The 25583-nt window shown below is 42.1% G+C and overlaps 1 protein-coding gene across 2 annotated transcripts; it reads right to left on the reverse strand.

Moving 5' to 3' along the window:
• Positions 1 to 526: 526 nt before the first annotated feature.
• Positions 527 to 24959, reverse strand: RBBP7 (RB binding protein 7, chromatin remodeling factor). Of its 2 annotated transcripts, none has more exons than XM_025997519.2 (12): positions 24533 to 24959; positions 23544 to 23688; positions 17413 to 17558; positions 14002 to 14175; positions 12823 to 12938; positions 8678 to 8838; positions 7828 to 7954; positions 7630 to 7707; positions 6952 to 7028; positions 4569 to 4626; positions 1737 to 1847; positions 527 to 980 (listed from the first exon to the last, which is right to left on the reverse strand). In XM_025997519.2, the coding sequence occupies exons 1-12, from the start codon at positions 24546 to 24548 to the stop codon at positions 912 to 914; spliced, it is 1278 nt and encodes a 425-aa protein (XP_025853304.1). In that variant the 5' UTR covers positions 24549 to 24959; the 3' UTR covers positions 527 to 911. The 2 variants fall into 2 exon arrangements, with proteins under 2 accessions (XP_025853304.1, XP_025853305.1); XM_025997520.2 differs by having other exon boundaries at positions 14002 to 14148; positions 24533 to 24906.
• Positions 24960 to 25583: the final 624 nt, after the last annotated feature.

The raw sequence follows: 25583 nt of genomic DNA on the forward strand, positions 1-25583 counted from the left end.
AAAGTGAGGGGCTGGCTAACTTAAGTATTTTAGTGTTGGGAATTTTTGATCCTCTAAACAGCTTTTTTTTTTTTTTTTTTTTAAAGATTTTATGTATTTATTCATGAGAGAGAGAGAGGGAGAAGCAGGCTCCATGCAGGGAGCCCGACATGGGACTCGATCCTGGGTCTCCAGGATTACACCTTGAGTCAAAGGCAGACACCCAGGCATCCCTAAACAGCCTTTTAAAATAAAAAAGCATTCCTATTTGGCAGGTCCTACTAAATAGGTGGAGAGGCCAACCTGGTTGGTCCCCTTTGCTGACCCCTGCCGTATAAGCAAAGAAGCTTTCATGGGGCAGGGACAACAGATGTGTTAAGGTAGTTCCAGGTTTACAAGTCTAACCTCTCCCCATCTTTCGATTAGGACACTCTCGTGTACCCTGTTCCACACACATACCAGCTTGCTTCCAAGAAGGGGGACACACACACACGGACAACACACACTCATGCTCTCCTTACCCAGGTTCTAAGAGAATAAAACAGAATTTATTTTAAAACTTTATTTCTGCAAAGCCAATCAACAAGTGTTGGAGGGAAAAAGTGTAAAAGTTATTCTTGCATATTTGGGAACAGCAAGCACTTAGTTTGAGAAAACAAGGACTTAAAATAGTTGAATCAAAGGCAGTACCCTGCTACTTGTATTTTAAAACAACAGTGATGTTCGTTCTTAAACAACATTCCTTTCTTCCCTAAAAGCTACAATATGATACAGTACGCAATAGCTCACTTGAAAGTGCTAGAATCAGAAGGTAAAGAACGCCATATGCCATCTCACTTACATCTCCTACTATACAATGCCTTTCGGCGCTTGATAAACCAAGCATTCGTGTAGCATTACATTCAATAGAAACATCTCTTGTACTCTGGGTTTTAAGATCCTTGCCCCTCCAGTTCCGATGTTGTCACATCTGACTCTTCGTCATTGTAAATATTTTCAGCCTAGAGAGGACAACCAAATAAATGCACAGGTAAAACTCCCCATGGTTTTTACAAAGTTCTCTACAAACAGCATTTAATTGTCTAGACTTTAGGATTCACTGGTCAACGTGTTTGTGTGTTAGACATTTTTAGAGTAATTTACTTAGTAGTCTCCTCTCATGCCACCCCACCCCCCACCCCGCCACCCCAAGATTTGAAATGAGGAAAAAACCAGGGCCAGCGTGGTGAGTTTTTTTTGTTTGTTTGTTTTTGCCGGCGTTCTTATTTGGCAGGGAATTCCACCTTTATACCAACAAGCTGCCCGCCCCCTATGTATTTCTGTTGTAAAAAGTGTTTCCCAAACAGCATTTCAAGCATCACTGAAATGAAGCAATGGCCCTGCAGTTAATGAGGGTAAACACCACCTCAGAAACATCAGGTACTTCGTACTCCACATCCGAGAACTCGGTATCCTACAAATGCTGGACGCACAGCAGACACTGGACATTCAGCAGCGATGCCAAGAGCCCCGCCGAGGACATGCACAACCGTCCCGCAAAGTGGAACAGATGCTGTGTCCCCATCTGTGTGTAGACACAGATTTTTCCTGACCTGACAGGTGCATAGTGAACTAAAGACTTGTTAAAATGGAGAAAGATCTTTTCAGATTGTTGCCTTTCTAGATTTGCTGTAATATGCACAATCTATAATAGAAACATTTCCAGTAAATAGTTTGTCTCTTCTTCTCATCCAGCAAAGAGAAATATTTTAGCTCACCATTTGCCAGATCTGCATGATGTTATCCTCAGACACCGAGCAAATGACCCACGGCTCATTGGGGTTCCAACTAAAATCTGATATCTTGGCGGTGTGTCCTCCATGAATAAACTGTTAATAAGAATTTTTAAAAGCCTTTGTTTCATATCTCATGTTAGCCGTTTTTAGAGCATCAGTCTTACAATTGAGGTTTAAAGGGAGGGGCTTACAGGCTCAGTAATCTACCTCTCCACTTCTCATTTTGCAAATTTCCAAACCCTCAGAAAAGGTGATAGAACAGTACAGGGACTGCCTGGGATACCCTTCGCCTACATTCCCCCAATTCTAACATGTTCACGAGTGCATTTTCTTACACAGACACGCCTACTGAGCCACCGCCCATGTACTTCAGCCCACATCACCCAAAGGTAAAGACATTTTTCCTACACAACCATGATGCCGTTGACATACCTAATACATTTAACAGTAATTCAGCCTCATTATCAATTATGTGTAGTTAGGTCCACATATTCAAGGCAATAAATTAATGTTCTGTTATAGAGTCTCAAAACAGGCCCACCCGAGGAGTCAGTCTCCCAGTTCTAGAGCTCCTCCTCCTCCCTCTTGCTAAGAGAAAGGCACATCTCCCCACCAGCCTGCATCTTTCCAAGGTGCATCATTCAAGGTGGGGATTCAAAAACCAAAACCAACCCAGGGGTCCAAAGCAAAGCCCCAGAAAGGCGAGGCAGAGGGCTTTGCTATGAAATGATGAAGGAGGCAGAGACTCCTTCCCTATAAGACACAGACCACTCATGGGAAGGCACTGGGCTTTCCTTACCTCAGAATTAGCAACGGGAAGAAACCATTCTCATAGGGACAGTATGAATACACAATTTTGGACAGAGAACTCCTACTTCCTGACAAAGTCTGATTTGACTCAGGATGACAAGTTACATGCAAGGTAACTATTTTTAGCTATTCCCCCCCCCCCCCCCCCCGTTTAAAAATGATAGAACAGCTTTCCAGAATCGTTAAGGGGGACATAAGGGAAAATATATTAAGACCACAGCCTTGGAATATATAAGGAGTCCTCAAATCAAGATATTGTTATACTAAAATTATACTTAGCATCCAGTTCACTACAAGTAAGTATCCCTTGATTTCAGGCTCTCCCGTGAAAGGAACAAAATCCTAGTGGATCTCGTCAAGGACCACAAAATTGTTAACTGTAATATGAAGGGTATCCAAAAATAGCTAGAGACCTTGAAAACATTATGCAAAGTACAAGAATCAGTCACAAAAGACCACTTTATATTACGTTTCTATGAACTATCTAGAATACGCAAACCTAGAGACACAAAGCAGATCACTGGTTGCTGGGGACTGAGGAAAGGAGCAGACGCAGACTGGGAGGTGGTCAAGAGTAGACAGTTCCTTTTTAAGGGGAAGGAAATGTTCTAAAATGGATTTGTGGCGACGGCTGTACAATTCTGTGAATAGACCAAAAACCTTTGAATTATAGCCTTTAAATAGGTGAACTATATGATATGAGAGTTCTAGCTCAATAAAGTTTTTACCAAAGTAAAAGAAGTGCAAACAGCTGGACAAAAACAGCTGACAGCAGCACCTCAGCTAGAAAATAAAGCTATGAAGCCATGCCTCACAAAACAGACTTTTCAGATTAAGTCACTCAATGGAGAACAAACCATTTAGGTGCTGTCATCTGTCTAATTTATTGAGAAATGCTATTCCTTCATCAGTGGTGCACAGAATGTGCTGGCTTGTCGTCATACCCTCTTGTCACTTTCTGTCTACTGCCGTCTGACACGGTAACATGCTGGACAAGGAGTAAGGGGATCTTACTTGGAGTTTAGTAAGGGGATCAACGTGGGAGTTTAGTGAGCATCTCCTAGGGCTTGCCTTCCAGGGCCGCCTTTACCTTTTAAAAGTAGTGGGCAAAGCCCAAGTGTACCAAGACTTAGTACTGCCCTAAGAACTAAAAATATGTTACAGAGGGACACCTGGGTGGCTCAGTGGTTGGGCGGCTGCCTTCGCCGCTGGTTGTGATCCCAGGATCAAGTCCCAAATCGGGCTCCCTGCATGAAGCCTGCTTCTCCCTCTGCCTACGTCTCTGCCTCTGTATCCCTCATGAGTAAATAAAATCTTTAAAATTAAAAAAAAATATATGTTGCAGAGCAATGAATGACAATTTGCCATATAACTGGTGGATTATGAATGGATCTGAGTGAGGAAGAACCACTGCTAAGTCTGGCCATGCTTAACAGGAAAGGGACTTGAAGCGCACACTGAAGAGCTCAGAGACCGGGGGGATGAGGACCAACAAGAGAGACACAACACAGAAACCCTCTGAGGGCGGGCCAAGGAGATGCCCAGTGATTCAGTCAGGAGCAGAAGGGAGATGGTAGACACTTGGCATCAACAAGACTGAGAATGCTTTCATTTTCTGGGCAGGGAACTTAAATAGCAGGTCACTAAAAATATTTCTGTACTGTTGTATAATGGTAAGTATTGCTAATTCACTATCAATACCTAGCTGCCCACCCCCTACAAAAACCTCTCAGAGATATTATAATTGGGAATCAGTGAAAAATTAACTATTTTCCAAGGAGCCCAAATGGTTTAGTGAAACATTCATAAAAACCTACTGTGCTCTATTTACGGTCGTCGATCAATGTCAAAACCCAGTCACAATAACCTACAAGACCTCCCATTTGAAATCCTCCCCAAGAGCTAGCATTTGAAATTCTGACTCCTTTTCCAGATACATGGATCAATGACAAATAATCCAGTCTGCATAGACATTTCAATTTGCATAAGAAAGCCAATATATACCAGGAGTTCTGGAGGCCCATCTTCTGCGTCTTCTGCTGATTGTTCTTCTCCAATTTTGCTATCAATAAAGAACATAATGCCGTCATTACTGAAATTCTCGTAGATGGCGTGAATGTTTGCAAAACCAGCATTAGCCCACAAAGTGCATCTCAAAACATATACACCCTAGAAACAACTTATTTCTATACTACTATCAATTATAGCTTCTATATTAATTACTGGTGGGAGGGTGGAATGTTCACATTCTGGAAATGATAAGAGCTATTCATAACGGAGTATATAGCACAGAAATTGTTAATCATAATTAGTAATTTAAAATTCATTATTTAAAAAACCAAAATAAAATTACTTATTAACTGTGGTTGTTTACTGCATTGAACTTAAAAGTAAAATATATAAGCCAAGGAAAGGCTATGTTTTTTTTTTTAACAACTTCGATCTGTAGCATTTGCCAGCAGTCCTAACAGCGAAATCACTCTTAAGTTACGTGCCAAATATCAGCCTCGATATCTAGCCCCAAGGTGGACTTTGCTAATAACTGCTGAAAAAGCAACCAAAACACACAACTTTCCAAGGGATTCTTTCTCTTCCCATTAAACTCACACCAAACACATGTGACTGCTAGACAATTATGTCTCCTCTGGTCAGGAGTATAATTGCTAACACTGGTCATTTTAATCTGCAGTTTTATCCAGCGTATTTTTTTTTAAAGATTTTATTTATTTATTCATGAGAGACCGGCAGAGACACAGGCAGAGGGAGGAAAAACAGGCTGCATGCCAGGAGCCCAATGTGGGACTCATCCCAGGATCACATCCTGAGCCAAAGGCAGACAGATGCTCAACCACTGAGCCACCCAGGCGTCCCTATCCAGTGTATTTTTAATAGTACACAAGTCATAAAAGAGTTTTAAGAAGAAATTTTACAATGCCTGCAAATTAATTATTGGCACCTTTAGGGACAATTCAGCTACAATTCAGCTTGACAGGGTATCAGACTTTCAGAGCTTGCTGCTTCACTTCATATAACCACTAGAGCTTTAAGTTTCTAATTTTACTAACAAAATTGTTTTCAAATAAAATAGTATATACTCAAATGTCGGTTTTAAAGATTCTCTACATTTCCAAGCTTCTATTATGGTCAGAGTTTGTCCCAAACAAACACAGAACATCAGATGTTTCACAAGTTTTACAACACACGCATTTTACTCCACAATGCTTTTTGTTCTATACATTGAAGGACCAGCCTATGGCTTCTGATTAAGGTGGCCCTGATTTTAATGAACTAAAAACTTAGTCTACTTCAAAGAAATACATTTAAAATAAGAATTTGAAATAAGTTAATTCTTGGTAATTTAAGGATTTAAACTTAGGATAACGGGACCCTTGGGTGGCTCAGTGGTTAAGCATCTGCCTTCGGCTCAGGGTGTGATCCTGGAGTCCCGGGATCGAGTCCCACATCGGGCTCCCTGCATGGAGCCTGCTTCTCCCTCTGCCTGTGTCTCTGCCTCTCTTTCCTCTCTGTGTCTCTCATGAATAAATAAATAAAACCTTTAAAAAACATAAACTTAGATTAATGATATCTTAGAAGTAGTTCATGGAACTGGACATCTTTGTTAACGGCTCTAAAGGCTCAGACAAAAAAAGAAAGGAGTCTGAAATTCTTAGAATGGCAACTCTGAAATCAAGGAACTTTAAGAAATTTCAAGGAACTATATAATGAGTTCCAGAAGAACGTAAGCTCTCTTACAGCATGAGCAGTGCTTATCCTACTCCCAAGTATATCCCCAGCGGTCACAAAACCCACAGCAGGGGCTCAGATCCCCAAAATGAACCGATGGAAGCACAGAAAAGCAAATGGTGGAAACACTTTTAAGAGTGCAGGTATGATATGAGCTCTGATGAGATGGGAACAGCTAGCTTCTATACCAACAGTGTTTTCAATACAATTATTTGGATTGTTAAACTCTCCTTGTATAAATTTATTTTGCAGTCCATTTGCTGATTCACTTCTATTTTATAGAACCAAGACTCTTCAGGAAGGTACCTGAAAGTTGCTTTAATATTTGGCTTATTAAACTGGGATCAGCAAACTATGCTCTAGTTTATGAATTACTACACTGTCATATTTTTTTTTTTTTAATTTTTTTTTAATTTTTTATTTATTTATGATAGTCAAAGAGAGAGAGAGAGAGGCAGAGACACAGGCGGAGGGAGAAGCAGGCTCCATGCACCGGGAGCCTGATATGGGATTCGATCCCGGGTCTCCAGGATCGCGCCCTGGGCCAAAGGCAGGCGCCAAACCACTGCGCCACCCAGGGATCCCAACTACACTGTCATATTAACAGATTTAAGCTGTTTCTTGTTACCAGATTCTGAGTTACCTTAAATCCCACACATTCAGGCGGCGGTCAGTACCACTTGAGGCCAGAATGGTTTCATTATGTGGAGACCAGTGGACCTAGCAATACAGATTTAAAAGTATGAAGCATCATTTGTTCCTACGTTTGTGGGTATCATTCTAATCCTTGAGATTTTTCCATCTCCTGTTCTGTATCCTCTTCTTGGATACAGCCCTCACCCTCCTTGTCCTGTCCTTTCAAGTGCTCTTAAATGGTCCATCTCCCCAGCCCACCCTCCGGGAAGATCACACCCCCCCATACAGGGGAGCTCAGCTAGGAATCTCCATACACTTATTAAGCCCATAACTAATCCAGAAGCTTTTCACTTTTTCTACGAGGTGTATCTTAAACCTATGCAAATCTCCATTTGAAACCACATACAAGGTATTTTTATTCACTAGAGAAACGCACCACACTGGACACCTTAACTAAAGAATCCTTGAATTTCACTCTTTAAAATGATCCTGTTTTGCAAGATTGTTCTACTTCTAATGTAATAATCTCAAATAGCTCCAAGTTACTTCCCACTAGTTAACATATATACACAGAAAAGGAACTTAAAACAAATATCATGCCTGCTATAAAACCAGTAAGATTTTAAATTTCCCACCATCAAAGAGTTACTAAAAGCCTGACAGACATGAGAAAACTGTCACATACCTGGAAAATTTCATCTTTATGAGATTCAAAGGTATGCAGTTTTAGTTTTAAATTACGCAGATCCCATAAAGCTACAGTCTGAAGAAAAATAAATGAAAAGGAATTCATTTCTGCACTGTACGAAGAATTTTAGAATATCTGATTATAGCACGAGACAACTGGATTCATAAACATCAAATATACAAAAACTTAAAAAACCTTATCCGCAGAGCCAGTTGCGAGAATGAACTCGCTGTAAGGGTTGAAGGACAGGCAGTTGACCTCGGCAGTGTGTGCATCCACCAGGTGGCTTGGCTTGGAGGTGGTGTTGGACCTGGTGTCCCATCTAGAACACAAAGACACAAGGCACACAGCACAAGCAGAAGCCACCCAACCCTCCTCAGCTTCTCATGCCCGTTTCCAGGTCTGCACCACTCCACACCACCCTTACTCTGCCATGCTCACCCCTTCATGGACACCCTAATCACGTACAAAGCTGCCAATCTGGACTTCCAGCCACTAAGTGACATATTCTAAACCCACAGAAAATAAATTAGGGCTATCATTTCAGGTTTCAGATTCCTGTCTTATTACCAAATATTTCAAGCAGACACAACTACTGGAGAATAATGTAACAATTTGATACCTACAACCCAACCTTATCATATTTTACTATTTAGCCACATTTGCCTCAGATACTAGTTTATGAAATAAGACACATTTTAGGTGGCTGAATGCAGCCTGTAGCCATGCCCTGATGCAAACATTCTTAGCCCTCATCTTCAAAGTCACTATGACCCTAATTTTGACACATACCACTAAGAATGTTTCTTTACATTTCTAGATTCTTTTTCAAGTAAAAAAATATGTTCATTCATATAGCACTGCATCTTCTATGCAACAACAAAAAAAAAAGCTGTTACACTTGTTGTTTCTTGTATGTCAAGCTAAAGTTCTTAAGGCCAGTATATAACTTAAAAAAAAAAAAATCAAACCATAGGCCACCACAATCACTGCTGATCATTCAGGACACCCATATATCAAGACCCCACTGAACCTTCCACCTTACATCATAAGCTTCTGATCATCAGCAACAGATCCAAACAATGACTCGTGCAGCAGATGCCAGGCCACATCCTCTACAACAGCCGAGTGGCCAGTAAAGATGGCTTTAGCATCCACAATCTTGCCTTCCTTTGGTCCTGCATTTATATCCCACAGACAGACAGTCTAAAGAAGGAAAAAACAAACAATCTTCATTAAAAAAAATTTTTTTATTAAAAAATTATATAACTAGGGGTGCCTGGCTGGCTCAGTCTGAAGAGTGACTCTTGATCTCGAGGTTGTGAGTTCGAGCCCCATGCTGGGTGTAGAGATCACTTAAACTTAAAAATTATCTAACTATATATATAAAGGCAGAAATAAACACAAAGGAGAAGAAATATAAACAAAGTGAAGCTTCAGAAACAGAAGAGTATGCTTATAGCTTTCATCTACCTGAGATGCAGAGGGCAAGGAAAAGGAAAGTATATGATAATGGGGACAGAGAAACCAGGCACGATGGCAGGCAAGAGACAATGAGGTAGAGTTTCTACTGACATACTTTCAGTCAAGTATCCAAAATTCATCTAGAGGGGATCCCTGGGTGGCTCAGCGGTTTTGCACCTGCCTTTGGCCCAGGGCGTGATCCTGGAGTCCTGGGATCGAGTCCCGAATCAGGCTCCCAGCATGGAGCCTGCTTCTCCTTCTGCCTGTGTCTCTGCCTCTCTTTCTTTCTTTCTCTCTCATGAATACATAAATAAAATCTTTTAAAATTCATCTCGATTACACAATGCAACACTAAGAGTCCAATATTCAGTATTTACTGAACAGATACTCATGTCCTAAAAATTCACACAGGGTTGGGAGACTGGAAATTAAGGTGTCTGCTTCTCCCTCCCCCTCCCCTCCCGCTGCTTGTGCTCATGAAGGCTCTGTAAAATGGATGAATAAAATCTTTAAAGGCGGGGGCGGCTCAGTGGTTGAGAATCTGCCTTTGGCTAGGGTTGTGGTACCGGATCGAGTCTGGCATCAGGTTCCGCACAGGGATCCTGCTTCTTCCTCTGCCTATGTCTCTGTCACTCTCTGTCTCTCATGAATAAATTACATAAGATCTTAAAAAAAGAAAAATCTTTGGATAATTCTCTCGCCTCACAGCAGAAACCACTATTTGTAGTGGAACACTAGGAAGTCGAACAGGTGAAAAATCCAGAAACCCCAACTAGGCTACTTTGAGAGGCCAAAGCTTAAGGCCTGCTGACAGATCCCCACAGCACAGACCTCAATAAAACTTCAGCAAAATCCAAGGAGAGGCCATGGGCCTTTCCCATGACTCAAAGATCACATATCAGCAGGCTCTGGGATCTGATTCTTCAAATGAAAACCATTACAAAGTTAACAGGAAAGTTTTTATGAAAAAATATTACAAGCTATGGGACAATGATTATCATCCAAACGGTTTAAAAGGTAATTCCATTAAGACATATTTGCCCCAACAATTCCACTGACTGGTATGGGTTTCATCTCTTTGAAAATCACTTATCTGAAAGACTTTCTGTGACAAAGCTATTTCCCAGTAATAGCTATGTACTCAGTAACAACAAAAAAAAAAGTTTTACATAATACACCCTTAGTCTTTGTTGATATACACTCAGACAATTTACAAGCACTGAAGAAAAAGGAACATATATAGAGCTCTTGACATCCTTTCCTGCTCATTTCAGAAGGATCCTGGGAAGATGAGCAAGAAGCCTGGCACATGCAGAGCCCTTAGAAAATGTCAGCTATTATAACTAGCAAATCCCAGCTTGATGTCTTCAAAAGGCACTAGTAATAAAGTTACTGAGCATAATCCATTCCGTTTCAGAGACTCTACCACACCCACTTTGAGGGAAGTGGAGGAAAACTTCCTTTTGGAGAACTAAGGGAGACCCTCACTTCCCAGCCTCCCTCACGGCTAGGACATGATAGTGACTACATCAGTCTGACCAGGATTTTTTTTTAAATTAATTTGACAGAGACTGAGAGATTGAGAGAGATATACTGCATGCAGCAAGGAGAATAGCAGGCAGACAGAGAAGCAGAGAGCCTGATGCAGGGCTTGATCCTAGGACCCCGGGATCATGACCTAAGCTGAAGGCAGTTGTTTAACCAACTGAGCCACCCAGGTGCCCCAGACCAGGACTTTAAATTGTGAACATTAAGAGGGAAATCTGTTCTCATGTTTGCCAAGTGTGTGTGGGGGGGTACAAAGTGGAGAGTAACACCCACCCGCCTCTCCTCTCTGTTCTGGGCCATTTTCTAGCCAGCAAAGCAATTCTGTGAGCTACCCTACCCAACACCCTTCTGATAAATTCCTTTTCTGTTTGCATCAGCTGGAGTTGGTTTTGGTTGCTTGCAGCTAAAGAATCTTGACTGAGCCAATTACCTACTTTCAATATTTAAAAAAGCTTAACAGAAATTGTAACCAGTAGAAATAAAAGAAGGTCTGTGATGCAACAGGCCCTATTCTAGACAAGAGGATATACTACGGAAGAAGGTTAAGAGAACCTGTGGCCAAGTTACAAGAGCTTTCAAAAGCTCCAGAAGTCTACTCTCAGCTCTGGGCTGGAGTCATACCCACCATATTTTGCTTACAGTATGGGATCCATGAAGGAAGGTATGGAGCTGTAGGTGGCAAGAATGCTACAAAGATTGATCTACAATAAATTAACAAGATCACTTTGTGTTTGTGTGGTACTTTTGTTAAAATACTTGTATTAAGGATGCCAAGATAACTCTTAAAAGAAAACATAGATGTAAATCTTTGTGATGTTGGATTATGTACTGGTTTCTTAGATATGATGATATCAAAAGCACAAGTGACAAAATAAAAATACATAAACTGGACTCAAAATTCAACTTTTGTGCTCGGGAGGACATCGCTAAAAAAATGAAGACAACCTTACAGAGTGGGAGAAAATCTTTCGAAATCTTATCTGATTAAGGGCTTGTATCCAGAATATACAAAGAACTCTTACAACTCAACAAAAAAAACAAAATTTAAAAACCAACAAGGAATCTGAATACATATTTCTCCAAAGATCTATAAATAGCCAATAAGCACATAAAAAGATACTCAACATCATTAGTTATCATCACAAGGAGATACTACTTTACCCCCACCAGGATGGCTCTAATAAAAAAGCTAAGTGCTGACAAGGATATGGAGAAAGTGGAAGCCTGGGGTACACATTTCTGGGGGGAATGTGAAGTGGTACAGTTCCCTTGGAAAAGCTTGGCAGTTTTTCAAGAAGTTAAACATAGAGTTACCATATGACCTAGTATTTCCATTCCTAGGTAATTACCCAAGAGAAATGAAAACCTACATCCACACAAAAACTTATACAAAAATGTTCATATAGCAACATCACTCAAAATACAAAATAGCAAAAAAAAAAAATACAAAATAGCCCTAAAATATAAAAAAAGAGCAAAAAGCCCCAAGTAAAAACCCAAATGTCCATCGACTGATGAATCAATTCTGATATATCCATATAATGGATTATTCAGCCATAAAAAGGAGTGACATACTGACCTTGCTTCAACCTGGATGAACCTTGAAAAACTTATGCTAAATGAAAAGCCAGAAAGAAAAAAAGCACATATGATTCCATTTATATGAAAAATCAATAAGAGACAAATCTATAGAGATAGAAAGTAAATTAGTGGTTGCCAGGAGCTGGGGGAAAAGGGGAGTGACTGCTTAAAGAGTATGGAGTTTCTTTGTGACACATGATGAAAATGTTTTAGAATTCGAGCAGTGATGACTGCACAGCTTTGTGAATATACTAAAACCCACTGAATTGTACACTTAAATAAACTAAAATGTAATTTCTGTTTCTTAGGCCTCACACTTCATAGTTTCCATTATAAAGATACATTTTTAAATCATGGGACACCTTTTGCCCACCTTCCCTCCATTCTAAGGCTGCTTCAAAAGAGTTCTGTGGAATTCTAAGGCTCCAACAGGGCAGTATGATAACCATTGCTCTAAATCCTGTGAAAATGTTATCACAATAATCACCAGTATTATCTTAGAAAACCTTTCAACTATACAGCACTCCTTCAGTGCACAACTCTCCATGACAGTCTTTAACTCCAAGTACATGAGATTAGAAAGAATAAGTCTCTCACATGATCGTCGGATGCACTTAGGAGATGTCCACTCAAATTAGAATTCCAGGAAAGACCATAGCCTTCCTTTTGGTGGCCTCTTAACCTAAGATCAGGATTACATTCTCCACTTGGGTCTAAAGAAGAAAAAAGATACATTAACTATTAAGTGATTTTTTTTTTGTTTATCAGAACTAGTAAAAGCAATCCTCACTCCTCACTGAATGAGCTGTTAACATTCATTACAACGCTTGAAAAAAGCACCACACACCAATCATGACTTAGGACATGGTCTGACCCATAGCCACCCTGAAAACCTGTTCTCTGTGCTTCACTTCAAATATTCGATGCACACGAAGTTTCAGGACTATAAAGTGACTAGTTCCTTTGCAAAATCTAGTACTAGCTGCAACACAAAATACTGAAAACTATAGCTATCCCCTCAAATTTGAGTGGTGGCAACCCGCCCCACCCCTCGATCAAGTTTTTCAAACATGTTTGCAAGAAAAGGATTAACAGAGCAGGTCCTGTTTCTGAGCTCGTGCATGTCTCCAAGGTAGCCTGCAACCATGACTGACCCTTTGCCAACCCCTAGGAATGTGACCCTCACAAAATTCTTCACGTCACTGACTGAAGTTGTGTATGCCCAGAGCAGTGAGGCATGCTGTAGCAGCTCGTCAAGACTTGCAGGATTGTTTAGCAAGATTCATGATGTATCTGGCTTCACTGTTGGGGTCCTAAGTTGTCCTTATCATGGCTGGTCATAGAGCATGATATACCTAGGTGACCAGACCTCTATAAAAACACCAGATCCTGAGATTCAAACAGGCTTCCCTAAGCAGAGACACTTACATGCTCCTGTGGTCTGCTGCTAGAGAGAAATCACGTTCTGTGTGGCCCTGGTGGGGAAGGACTCAGAAGCCTGTGCTTGACTTCTCTGGACTCTACCTGATATGTATCTTTTCCTCCTACTTTTGCTCTGTATCCTCTCATGTAGTAAACCCTACCAAGACAGAAGAGTATAACCTGCTGGCAGGTCCTTCTGTCAAATCACCTGAATTCTGAGGTTGGTGATAGGACACCTGAAACAATTTTTAAACCTTTAAAAAATTATAGATTACACTAGTTTGAATGACCTCAAAGCAATTTTTTCAAATCAAGAAAATGTTCAAGCAATGGACTGATTACATTACCACATACCTGGTTTAGCAGGATGCTTTGTATAGTCAAATACCAGCACATCAGAAGATGGTGTTTTTGTAGCAATGATGTGAGGATTCTGCGGCATGTAACGAGCACGGTTTACTTCTCCTTCATGGTTAATTTTAATTTCGCATTCAATTTTTCCTGTTACAGAACCAAAGCCACCAAATTCTAATGTGAGAAGAAAGAAATAAACACATACACTTACGATTAAAATTCACAAGTCATTTAGTTTAATACACCCAACAGATTTCTAACCTGATAGAATACAGCACAAATTAACCAGAGACGCAAAAATATGGGCTCACTTGCCACTTGGAATTAATTTATTCTCAAAGCCCATTTGAATTGGAAAATGTTGACAGTTATTTTATGCAAGTTAATTAATTGTTTCACCCTGGATTTAGAATAATTAAAAACTAGCCTCTTTCAGTTGTGAAAAGGATGTGATTATTCCCTAAAATCAGGAATCCATGCTAACTAACCCCCCACCCAACCCTGAGACAGACATGTTGGTTCCACCAGCATATTGAATTCAACTGCTAGTAGGGTGCCAAAGCTAAAATGAGGGGGGGAGGGGTTAACCTCTCTACCTGGTGTGTGAATAAGACTATAGTGTTGAATAGTTACTAAAAAGGCCTTGGAAAAGTAACAAAGTCACATAAAGAGTACAGGAGCTTCTGGGAAGCAGCAAGATGATAGCAGAAAGAATACAAGTAGAGAACATCTAAGCAGATAACAACAAGAACATTTTCTTTTTTGTGTTCATAGATTAAGAACTAAAATAGTTGCTGAGGCTAAAAAATGTTTGGAGGCTTCACTTTGTAACTGTTATTTCTTCCTGACCTATATTGCTACTTCTCCACACATTCCTTTTTTGTTCCCAGTGTCTCAGGTTAGGAACACTAACTCAAATGCCTAATGGAGCCAGGCAAGTAACAACTAAAACAGACTGGCTGGGTCCTGGAGAAAACCAGCTGAAAGCAGCAATCCATTTGTTTCAGCCAGCTCTTGCTATATGGGAATGCTTTATGAACACTGGCTGCCATGGTTTAATATCAGTATTCAGCCATTCTACTCTGGCAAACACAGCTTACTATTCTGTGTGGCTGAAAAATCACATACCATTCCATATAGCTACTCCCACACAGCCATATGCAATCACCTTTCCTTCTCAGCATGTTCCCTTTCCATCATGTCAGTGGGAGAAATGCACCCCAGTCTTTCTAAGACTGCCACTTATCTCAAGACTCTGCTCCAAACCTGTCCCAACTTTGATTTTCAACCCACCACAAACCCTCCACCCACTGTGGACTAAAAGGTTCTAACATTTCTGATATAAAGACACTCAAGTTCCCCAATTCCTTTACTTAAAACAACCTAAGCAGCTCTCCTCTTAAAAAAAAAAAAAAAAAAGGATTTCCAGGTAAGATTCACTTTTAACATGGGGCTTTGTTTTCTCAACTTCAAAAGTTTGAAAAAACCATTACTTTAATGATAATAGTATCCATTAAAAAACACTGTAAATGAAAATACAAAGAGGTGTTAACTGAATTATTTCAATCACTGTTGGAATGTAATACACTAAACAAGTGACTTCAGTAATTTAATACACATCCATAAATTATGCACAGACACTAATTCTTAAAGGCAAGAGTCCAATAAATACATACTTTAGGATTAAAAGCCACTAAAAATTTCTGATTACAATATTTACAGAAATAATGCTTAAGGTTGTAGGGAAATGGACTGTGAATTGTGGCAGCGGCAAATGGATTAAATCATTTTGGAAAATAGTTTTATACTATTTTAAGCTGACAATGGATACACCATACAACTCAGCAATTCCACTCCACTAGATAAATTTTCCAACTTGTGTACAAGGAGACATGGTAAGGATGTTCACTGAAGCACTGTTTATAAGAGCAAAGTACCACATGGATGCAATCCAACTGCCCCCGGTAGAAGAACAAAGTCAGGTTTAATCACAATGGAACACTATACGGCAGTTAAAAGGAGAATGACATCTACATGGTATACACAAAACAGTACTGAAAGAAAAAAGCTGTAAAAAAAAAAAAAGCTTTATGTATATTTACTACTGTGTAATAAAAATATAAACAAATGGCACACTAATTTCACAACAGTGAGAAATTCTTCAAAGGAAGGCAGTAGGAAAGGAGTAGGTTTGGGGTGGCAAGACTTTAGCTATAAAGTAATATTTTATTTCCGGTAAGAAAAAAACTAAAGCAAATTCCTTAAAACGTTAAGATCAAACCTTTCAGGGCTGTGCAGAATGCACTAACCCAACAGGTCTGGTTGCTTAGCCCTTGCAGCTCTGAGGGACACTGGGACTATGAATGACCCTAGGCCAAGTCCTGGGAACATGGACCTCAGAATGTTCTTTACGTCACTGATAGACTGATGATTTTGTGGTGTACACCTGGAGCAATGGACCATGCTGTACCAGTTTGTCAGGGTTGCTTTGCACAAATATCAAGATTGACGACATGCACCTGGTTTCATTACTGGGGTCCTGAGTTTCAATTGTCTTAACTGGTTGCCAGCAGGATATGCCTGTGAAAACAACCCCTCCACAAAAGCCTCAGATCCTGACACTCAAATGGGTTTCCCTGGGCAGGAGAGAGAGATTCTGCACATGTCCCTGTCCTTTGCTGCCAGAAAGAAAGCACATCGTGTGCGGCCTTGGACAAGCCTTGTGCCAGACCTCCCTAGACTCCTTGATGTGTATCTTTTCCTTACTGCTTTTGTTCTGTATTCTTTACTGTAACAAACTTTAGCCATGAGTATAATTTGCTGAGTCTTGTGAGTCCTTCTAACACGATGTCCAAACTTGGGTGATGTTGGGAATACCGAATCAGGGAAATGTACCTTTGACAGAAGGGGGGGGGGGGCAGGGAGTTAACAGCTTCCATTAAAAGCCACTATTAACCGTTTGGCATAATACGCCTTCTGACTTTTTCCCATGCACACCCAACACACATTACTTTTACAAAAATGGGTACTATAACACACAAAGAAGTTAATTTACCTTAGACATTTTTCTGTACTAGGGCATACAGATCTGCCTCATTGTGAGTTTGTGTAAAATTTCAGGTTTATTGCATTCTTAGGAATTGTTGCACAGTATTTCAAACATAATGTGTTTAGCCAATTTCCTATTAAACTAACATCTGGGTTGTTATGTTGATCTTAATTTTTCAATCCTGCAAATAATGCTACTGTGAAATCCTTGTGCACATGTAAGCAAGTAGTTCTAGAGTTCTAGAAGATAAAGTCCTAAAAGCTAAACTGCTGGGCCAAAAGATATTAGAAAGTTGTAATAACATATTAGAAAAAAATCCACACTCTCTTACACATCAATACTGGAACATATGGTATACCTACCACCCTTCTCACTGTCACAGTGGGAAGCATCAAACTGTGCATCATCGTTCGGAATATGGACTCGAGCAACCACGAGATGATTCTGCTCATCAGACGTGTGAGTTCCCAGCACTAGCCAATGAAGGGCATAATCCTTTCCTTCCGGTCTGTTTAGGAAAGAAAATAAGTCACACTAACCCTACAAGAAATCAGTTGCTAACAAATTCATCACCGATCTCCATACTCAAAATCACGACTTCTCACCTAAAAAATATCTTCCATTGTAATACACTAGACATTTCTTTTTTTTTTTACACTAGACATTTCTAATTTCCCAGTAAGAGGCAACAAGTTTAAGCACTGAGCCAGAAAAACTGGGTTCAAATCCTGGCTCAAACTAAAATTAACAATATGCAATTCCTTTTTTTTTTTTTTTTTTAAGATTTTATTTACTTATTCATGAGAGACAGAGAGGCAGAGATACAGGCAGAGAGAGAAACAGGCTCCAGGCATGGAGCCCAATCCCAGGGACTCTAGGATCACACCCTGGGCCAAAGGGAGGAGCTAAACCTTTGAGCCACCCAGGGTGTCCTGAAATATGCAATTCCTTAAAACACAATTTCCTGTGGGGCCTAGTTTCTTCACCTAAAAAATAGGTTATGTGTGCAAATAGCCTGTGAAAACTTTTTATTGATGTTCATAGTGCTTAAAGTTTATGAAATGGAGATTCTCATTTTTATCGGGGAGAGGGGTCTTTGTTGTTACCTTTTTCTATGGACCTTATTTTGAGGCTAAAGAACCCACTGATGCTTCTTGGCACCCTGGTTTTGCTTCATCTATTTTTTTAAAAAGATCTGTAAAATTTATTTATTCATGAGAGACACAGAGAGAAAGGCAGAGGGAGAAGCAGGCTCCCTGCAGGGAGCCGGATGCGGAACTCCATCCCGGACGTGGGATCACTCCCTGAGGTGAAGGCAGACGCTCAACCGCTGAGCCACCCAGGTATCCCTTGCCTCTTATCTTTTAATGACATTTTCCCATTTGTATTATTTAGAACAGCAATTTCCACCTGTGCTGTATGGTCCCACCTCAGTGAGGGCCAAGATGTAGGGCTCTGAGCCCCAACATCAGATAAGTTAGGCTATTTATCTGTTTCTAAAGTTTGTTTTTTAAATTTCTTTTTCTTTTTTTTTAAGATTTTATTTATGACAGACACAGAGAGAGATTGGCAGAGACACAGGCAGAGGGAGAAGCAGGCTCCATGCAGGAAGCCTGACGTGGGACTCGATCCCCCGAATCCAGGATCACATCCTGGGCTGAAGGCAGCGCTAAACCGCTGGGCCACCGGGACTGCTCAGTTTCTAAAGTTTGGTTGTACAAAGGATTCAGTGGTTTTTTAAAAAGGCTTGAGGGTTGCTTCTACGAATATAATTTAGTAGTAACTGAAAAAAAATACAAGATAAAATTTTGCCAAGATTAGGCTTAATGTAAAAAAAAATAAATATGTATACAACTCCAAGAACAGAATAAGGCACCCGTGTCTAAGCAATAGCTTATTTAAAAAAAAATACATGAGTCTTAGTCAATGTATGTTCAGTGGTCAAGAACAGGATATGGTTACCAAAACAGTTAATTCCATCTTAGATGAACTTAAATGGAGAGGGGGAGGCAATGCATGTGAGTACTCAACCACTTATTTTTATTTATTTATTCATGAGACACACACACAGAGAGAGAGAGAGAGAGAGAGGCAGAGACACAGGCAGAGGGAGAAGCAGGCTCCATGCAGGGAGCCTGACACGGGACTTGATCCCGGGACTCCAGGATCACACCCAGCCAATAGCAGACACTAAACCGCTGAGCCACCCCAGGGATCCCCCCAACTTATGTTTAAATGGAAAAATAACATAGAAAATTAGGCTCTAAACAATGTAACTGAGGAGGACTTAGACAAAATGAAATCTCTGTAGCTCAAAATGAAAGGGAACTTAAACACATCTCATTAGAACCATTTGAAAATTAAAAAAAAAAAAAAAAAAAACCACTTGAAAAGGGGGCAGCCCGGGTGGCTCAGTGGTTTAGCGCCGCCTTCAGCCTGGGGCGTGATCCTGGAGACCCGGGATTCCTGCTTCTCCCTCTCCCCTATCTCTCATAAATAAATAATAAAAACAAAATCTTAAAAAAAAAAAAAAAAAAAAGAACCATTTGAAAAGAAAAAGGGGGCAGCCCGGGTGGCTCAGGGGTTTAGCGCCACCTTCGGTCCAGGGCCTGATCCTGGAGACTGGGGGTCGAGTCCCACGTCAGGCTCCCTGCATGGAGCCTGCTTCTCCCTCTGCCTGTGTCTCTGCCTCTCTGTCTCATAAATATATAGAATCTTAAGAAAAAAAAGAAAAGAAAAAGGAATGCTTGAGAGAAAGGAAGCACCACAAAGCAATGTTAAGGCTAACATAAAAGGAAGAAGTATTTTATTAGGGGGTTAAACAGAAAAAAATAGGACCTTTCTAAGAAGCCCGGTCCCAACATGGATGATCTGAAAAATTCCTTGACTCTAAAATTCAATTCAGGTATCCCCCGTCACAATAATCATGTAAGGATTTTTTTTTTCTTGTTTACTGGCAATCCTTTCAAGTCCATCATTAAAATACAAACTTATTTTCCTGAACCAACAATATTACAATATTTTCCTCCAATGCTGAATGCACCTAAAGCTGCAGGAGCACTAATGTTAAAAGACCTTGTCCATTTTTTGGTGCCAGCATCTTTGATCACTTGGGACTCCACTGCTAAGAAAGTCACCTAACAATCACAGATTATCACAAGATTATTCTCAGTAGCATGGTCTTAGTGGAAAAAGACTGATGACAACCTTGAAATATCTATTAATAAAGAACTGGTGGGACACCTGGGTGGCTCAGCGGTTGAGTGTCCACCTTTGGCTCAGGGCGTGATCCTGGAGTCCCAGGATCGAGTCCCTCATCGGGTTCCCTGCATGGAGTATGCTTGTCCCTCTGCCTAGGTCTCTGCCTCTCACGAATAAATAAAATCTTTTTAAAAAAAATCTCTAAAAAATTTTAAAAAGAACTGGTGATATACATTATAGTATATTCATAAAGGGAATTCTATGGAGCCCTTAAAGCAAAAGAGCATATCTAAGCATGCTGATAGGAAGTCTCCAACATAAACTACAAACTGTAAAGTCAAGTGAGTAACTTGCTATCATTAAAAAAAAGAGGGGAGGGGTGCCTAGGTGGCTCAGTCAGGTAAGTGTTTAATTCTTGGTTTCCGCTCAGGTCATGATCTCATGGTCCTGAGATCGAGTCCTGTGTCAGGCTCTGCACTCAGCAGGGAGTCTGCTTAAGTTTCTCTCTCTCCCTTGCCCTCTGCCCCTCCCCCTGCTCATGCACAACCAGTTCACCCAAAGAAGGGGGGGTGGGAGGGAGGGAGAGGGAGAGGGGGAGAGAGAGAGAGAGAGAGAGAGAGAGAGAGAGATGGAGGGTAGGTGTGTGTAACGTGTATATACACTTATTTCTGGCAGGATCAGTTAAAAAAGCCAGCCAAAAATGACTCGACTCTGGGTAATAAACCAGGAGAACACGGAACATGGAAGGGAGACTTATTATTTTCTCTATGTACTTTGTACCATCTGAATTTGAAGGATTACAAAGGTTTCTAAGTACAAAATAAGTTAGTCTCAAGATGTTTAAGAAATTATTTAATAAAAAATATGGAATAATGGAATTACGGATTAGAAATACCTAAATAAAATTTTTTAAAGATTTTATTTATTTATTCATGATAGAGAGAGAGAGAGAGGCAGAGACACAAAGCAGAGGGAGAAACAGGCTCCATGCCAGGAGCCCGACGCGGGACTCAATCCCGGGACTCCAGGATCGCGCCCTGGGCCAGAGGCAGGCATTAAGCCGCCAAGCCAACCAGGGATCCCCCCTAAATAAAAATTTTTACAAGGCAAATCCACCATGTGGACAATTACCTAATTTAGTTTAAGGACAACAGTTCAGAAAGTGCAAGTAATTATTGGGAAGTATGCTCTATGTAGTATGTAGGTAAAAGCCTCATGAGGTTGACTAGCATCACGTTCCTCAAAGACCCTGGGAATAAGAGTAGCCAACATCTCCAGTGTTCCGTATAGTAACAAAACACAATCACAGTCCCTTCATACTCCAAGTAGAATCCTGCAAAAGCACCACACAGCCATCCTCAACATCCAAGAATGCAGGCTGGCTGGCATTTTCTTGCATTCCCAGAGCAACTGCACATCCCACAACCAGATCCCACTTCTTTGTATGCAAAGAACACCACGGAATACATCATTTAAAGTATTTTTTGTTAAGTTCTTAAGTGTTAACGTAAAAGCAGTATTGGGGGGGGGGCTGGCGGGCTCAGTAGGTGGAACATGTGACTCTTGATCTCAGGGCTGTAAATATGAGCTCCACATTGGGTGTAGAGATTACTTAAAAATAAAAATCTTTTAAAAAGCAGTATCTGGGCTAAGAACATACACATTTAACGTCCTTAAAATTGTTACACAAAACACAGATAACATTTTCAGAAGACTTGAATAAGCAGTTTTCACCGGAATCCAAATGGAGAAACACAGTTACTACAGTCTAATTATTTCTGAATACAAAGGGGGAGAAAATCAGCATCAGTCACCACTTATTGCGGACTTCTTCTGTGCCAGCACTTTAAAAGTGCATGATCTTATTTAATTTCCTCAAAGTAGGCAGTCAGAAGCACCAGCACCTCCACTTACAGATCAGACAGCTTGGGAATAGAGACTGACCAATGTGCCCTAATTTAGCTATTAAGCAGCAGGCGGCAGGATTCAAACTCAGGTTTCTAACCTTAGAGTCCTAAACACCTCCGCTGTGTTCTGCTGTTAAGGTAGATCAAAAAGATCCAAAATAATGTAAATTAAGTTGTTAAAGGTTTTAATTTACTTAACAGGAGTGCACAAAGAATCAAAAGTACACGGTGCTCAAAGGAGAACCTGAATACCCTTAAGTATTTGATGTTCAAAATTGTTATGTCAGTGTTTTGAAGTCTGTTTTTTATTTCTTGGCTATTCTTACCACATCTGTGTATTTACACTGATTTTGGGGAATCCTAATAGAAGCCTCTACCTATATGGAAGACAATGTCTGCATATGGAGAATTCGGCCATTAAAGGAGTAACCTCATATAAAATTAACTTGCTCTTATTTTCAGAAATTGTCTCAAAATCCCCTTCCTACATTAGTTTTGTTAATCCTCATTAAAAATATATGTTCACAATACCCAAATTAAATACTTTTAAAGTACACAGCCAAGTTCCTACTAGAAAAAGTGCAAGCACTTAAGAAAGTCTAATACAGGAGTTGCCTCAACTCTGGGGTACCCGGTTTGGGTTCAAAATCCCACTCCACCACTTGCTGGATGATCCTGGGTATTTTAACATCCCCACCCCAGTTTCCACAACAGTAAGACAAAGATGATAAAAAATAATCATAGTATACTTTTTTATAGTATAATTCTGAATATTAAACAACTGGACACAAAACTGTTGAGATGTGCCAGGCCCTATTTTAAGTGTTCAATAATACCAGCAATTATTACCAGAGAAATTTTAGAAACGGCTGAAAAGAACCAACAGCAACCTCCAAGTGTATTCCACACTATCAGCTAGTAACGTCTTTTCTTCAGTGAACTGCTACTAAATTCTTTTTTCCCTTTGTCAATTAAAACCTATTCATATAGTGGTGGCTGGTTACATGGATGTCCTCCCCTCGTAAAAATCCATCCAGCCATATGCTTATGATTTGTGCATTTTTCTGTACGTGTGCTCTTTTTCAATAAAGTTTTAAAGAAATCCATTAGTCTGGGCCCCTCAAAATGCTGCTCTATATGTAATCCCAAGAACTGTTAAATACGTTAGATGCTCCCCACAAATATCATTAATCGCACTTTGTCCCCACGCTTACATATCAAAAACCATCCCATAAATCACTTGTTTTGAAAATAAAAATCACCTGCCACCTCATGCAAGGGCTAAATTGATTACACGCTCATGTTCTATGTGTAAAATGCCAAAACTAGGAATTTCGGGATAATAGTCAAATTTATGCAAAGTAAAAGTTGCCAGAAACCCTTACTTAGTCACTTCAGGAAGCCACTGAACGGTAAGACTCGGCCACTGAAGAGCATGGGTCATAACCAGGTCATACAGAAACGGTGTGTTCTTCTTCCAGATTTTATATTCTTCATTGATGACACGCTCCTCCACAGTATCTTCAAACACTGAAATTTGGAGAAATCCCACACAATTAAGTGGCTGAGAGAAATCGAGTTAGAATCTGTACACAGATAGTGGAGGTCACCTCGAGATGGCCACACCTAATCTACTCCTCAGCTTTCCGTCTAATTTGGACACGAACTAACTGCTCTTCCAGAACGTGAGGAGAATATTTATTAACACCAGGAAGCTTATTTTTTGCACTTAGAAATCGATACTGCTTGCGTATACAGAATTGGGCAATTACACAGACGACGATTTTGTTTCACCAGTTACAGCTGTTCGCACCTGTTCTAAGATGACGACCCATCTGTGCAGGGGCTCCACGACCCACCCGGGGAGACGAATCCACGTGTAGCAGAAACCCCTCGGCCCGCTCCCTCCATCCCCCACCAGGAGCGGCCTCCGCTCCCACGAAGCCCGCGTCAGCAGCCATAGGCCGGCGTGTTCCAGAATCCCCCGGACAAGGGCCGCGACCCCGAAGCGGTCGACGCGCGCGCGTGGAAGGAGCAGCCGTGTCCGCTTTCCGGTGGCGGAGGCCGCCTCCGCCCGAGAGCCAAGGGCGCCGGAGGGAGCGCCGCCGCCAGAGGGGGGGAGGGGGAGCGAGGGGGGGCAGAGGGGGAAGGGGGCCCAACCCGCGGCCCCGCGCCCGGCTCCGGAAGTGCTCGGAGCCCTCCGCGCCGCGGTCCCGTCCCGCTGTAGGCCCCTCGAGGCGCGCGCCTAGCCTCGCGCCCGGCCCCGCCCCCTGCTCCTCACGCCAATTCGCGCCTTTCGCCGGCGCGTGCCGCGGCCTCGCGCGCCCGCCGCCCCCCGCGGTCCCGGCGCGCGCCGCCCCGCAGGGCCTCTTACTCTCTTTACTCGCCATCTTGCGTCGGGTCGTTCGCCCCTCGCCGCCGCCTCGGACTCCCCTCGCTAGCCAACAGCAGCCCAACCGCAGGCGTTCCTGCCTCGCCCAGGCGCGTCACACACTTCTAGCTCTCGAAGCGTGAGCTCCGTCTTACGGCCTGGGTGCTCCCCAAACGCTGCGTCCTTCTCTCCTGCCTCCTCCCCGCTCGCGGGTACCGAGGTCTGAGGCGCTCTTCTCTCTCTCTCCAAACTTGGAACGAGACTTTTCAACCCGCGCCTCCCAGCCCGCCCAGGCAGCTGAGCGCAGGCGCATCCGCCCTGGGAAAAGTGAGAGGCGGTGGAGAGGCGGGCCTGGGAGCCAACGGCTCGGTTGTTTCAACCAATGAGGTGCGGCACGCAGGTTTCACGCGGCATTTGTGGGCGGGCTTCTGGGGGTGGGCGGGGCGTTCCGCGGCAGGAAGTTGGCGAGGCGCAGGCGCGAGGGCTCGCCCAGCGCTCCCAGGGCCGGGCGCGGGGGCGGATGGGGGCGCGCGGGGGTGGGGCGGATGGGGGCGCGGCGTGCGGGCTGCGCGGGGGCTGTGAGCCCCGGGGCCGCGGGGCGTGGCTGCTTGCAGCGGCCGTGGCGGTGGGGTGGGAGGGGGGCAGGGAGGTTGACGCGGCTTAGCCAAGCAAAATCTCAGAGCGAGAGAGGAAAATGGTTTCTAGTCTCGAGAGATTACTGTGCCCTCAACGTCTCCCGGATAATCACGGGCAAGCAATTCTGTGTACCCTGAAAGGCTTCCCTCTAGTCGACTGGCTTTTCCCGGGGTCCGGTCGAGCTGAGGTGGGGTTCGTAGCAGGCTGAGGAAACCTTTTACAGAGGCCGCGGGCGTTTTTTGACTGCTAAAGCCGAGGGGCCTCCCTGTTAGGCTAAACTTGCGGCCTGTTACTGGCACAAGGCCTCCGACGGCCGAAGCTGACTTGAATTACACTGTTTGTTTGCACATTTGGGTCCTTAAAATGATTTGCGGCCTCTCGAACTGCAGAGAATTTTGTCCCTACGTTCTTGTCTCCG

This window comes from Vulpes vulpes, chromosome X, assembly GCF_048418805.1.
Source record: "Vulpes vulpes isolate BD-2025 chromosome X, VulVul3, whole genome shotgun sequence".
Classification (NCBI taxonomy): domain Eukaryota; kingdom Metazoa; phylum Chordata; class Mammalia; order Carnivora; family Canidae; genus Vulpes; species Vulpes vulpes.

What these genes read in the sequence shown, in the direction of transcription:
- RBBP7 (XM_025997519.2), bottom strand. An exon ending in TGGCTTCCTGAAGTGACTAA is followed by an intron (nt 17,559 to 23,543) that starts GTAAGGGTTTCT and finishes TTTCCTAAACAG; the next exon opens with ACCGGAAGGAAAGGATTATG. An exon ending in GATGATCAGAAGCTTATGAT is followed by an intron (nt 7,955 to 8,677) that starts GTAAGGTGGAAG and finishes TTTGTGTTCTAG; the next exon opens with ATGGGACACCAGGTCCAACA.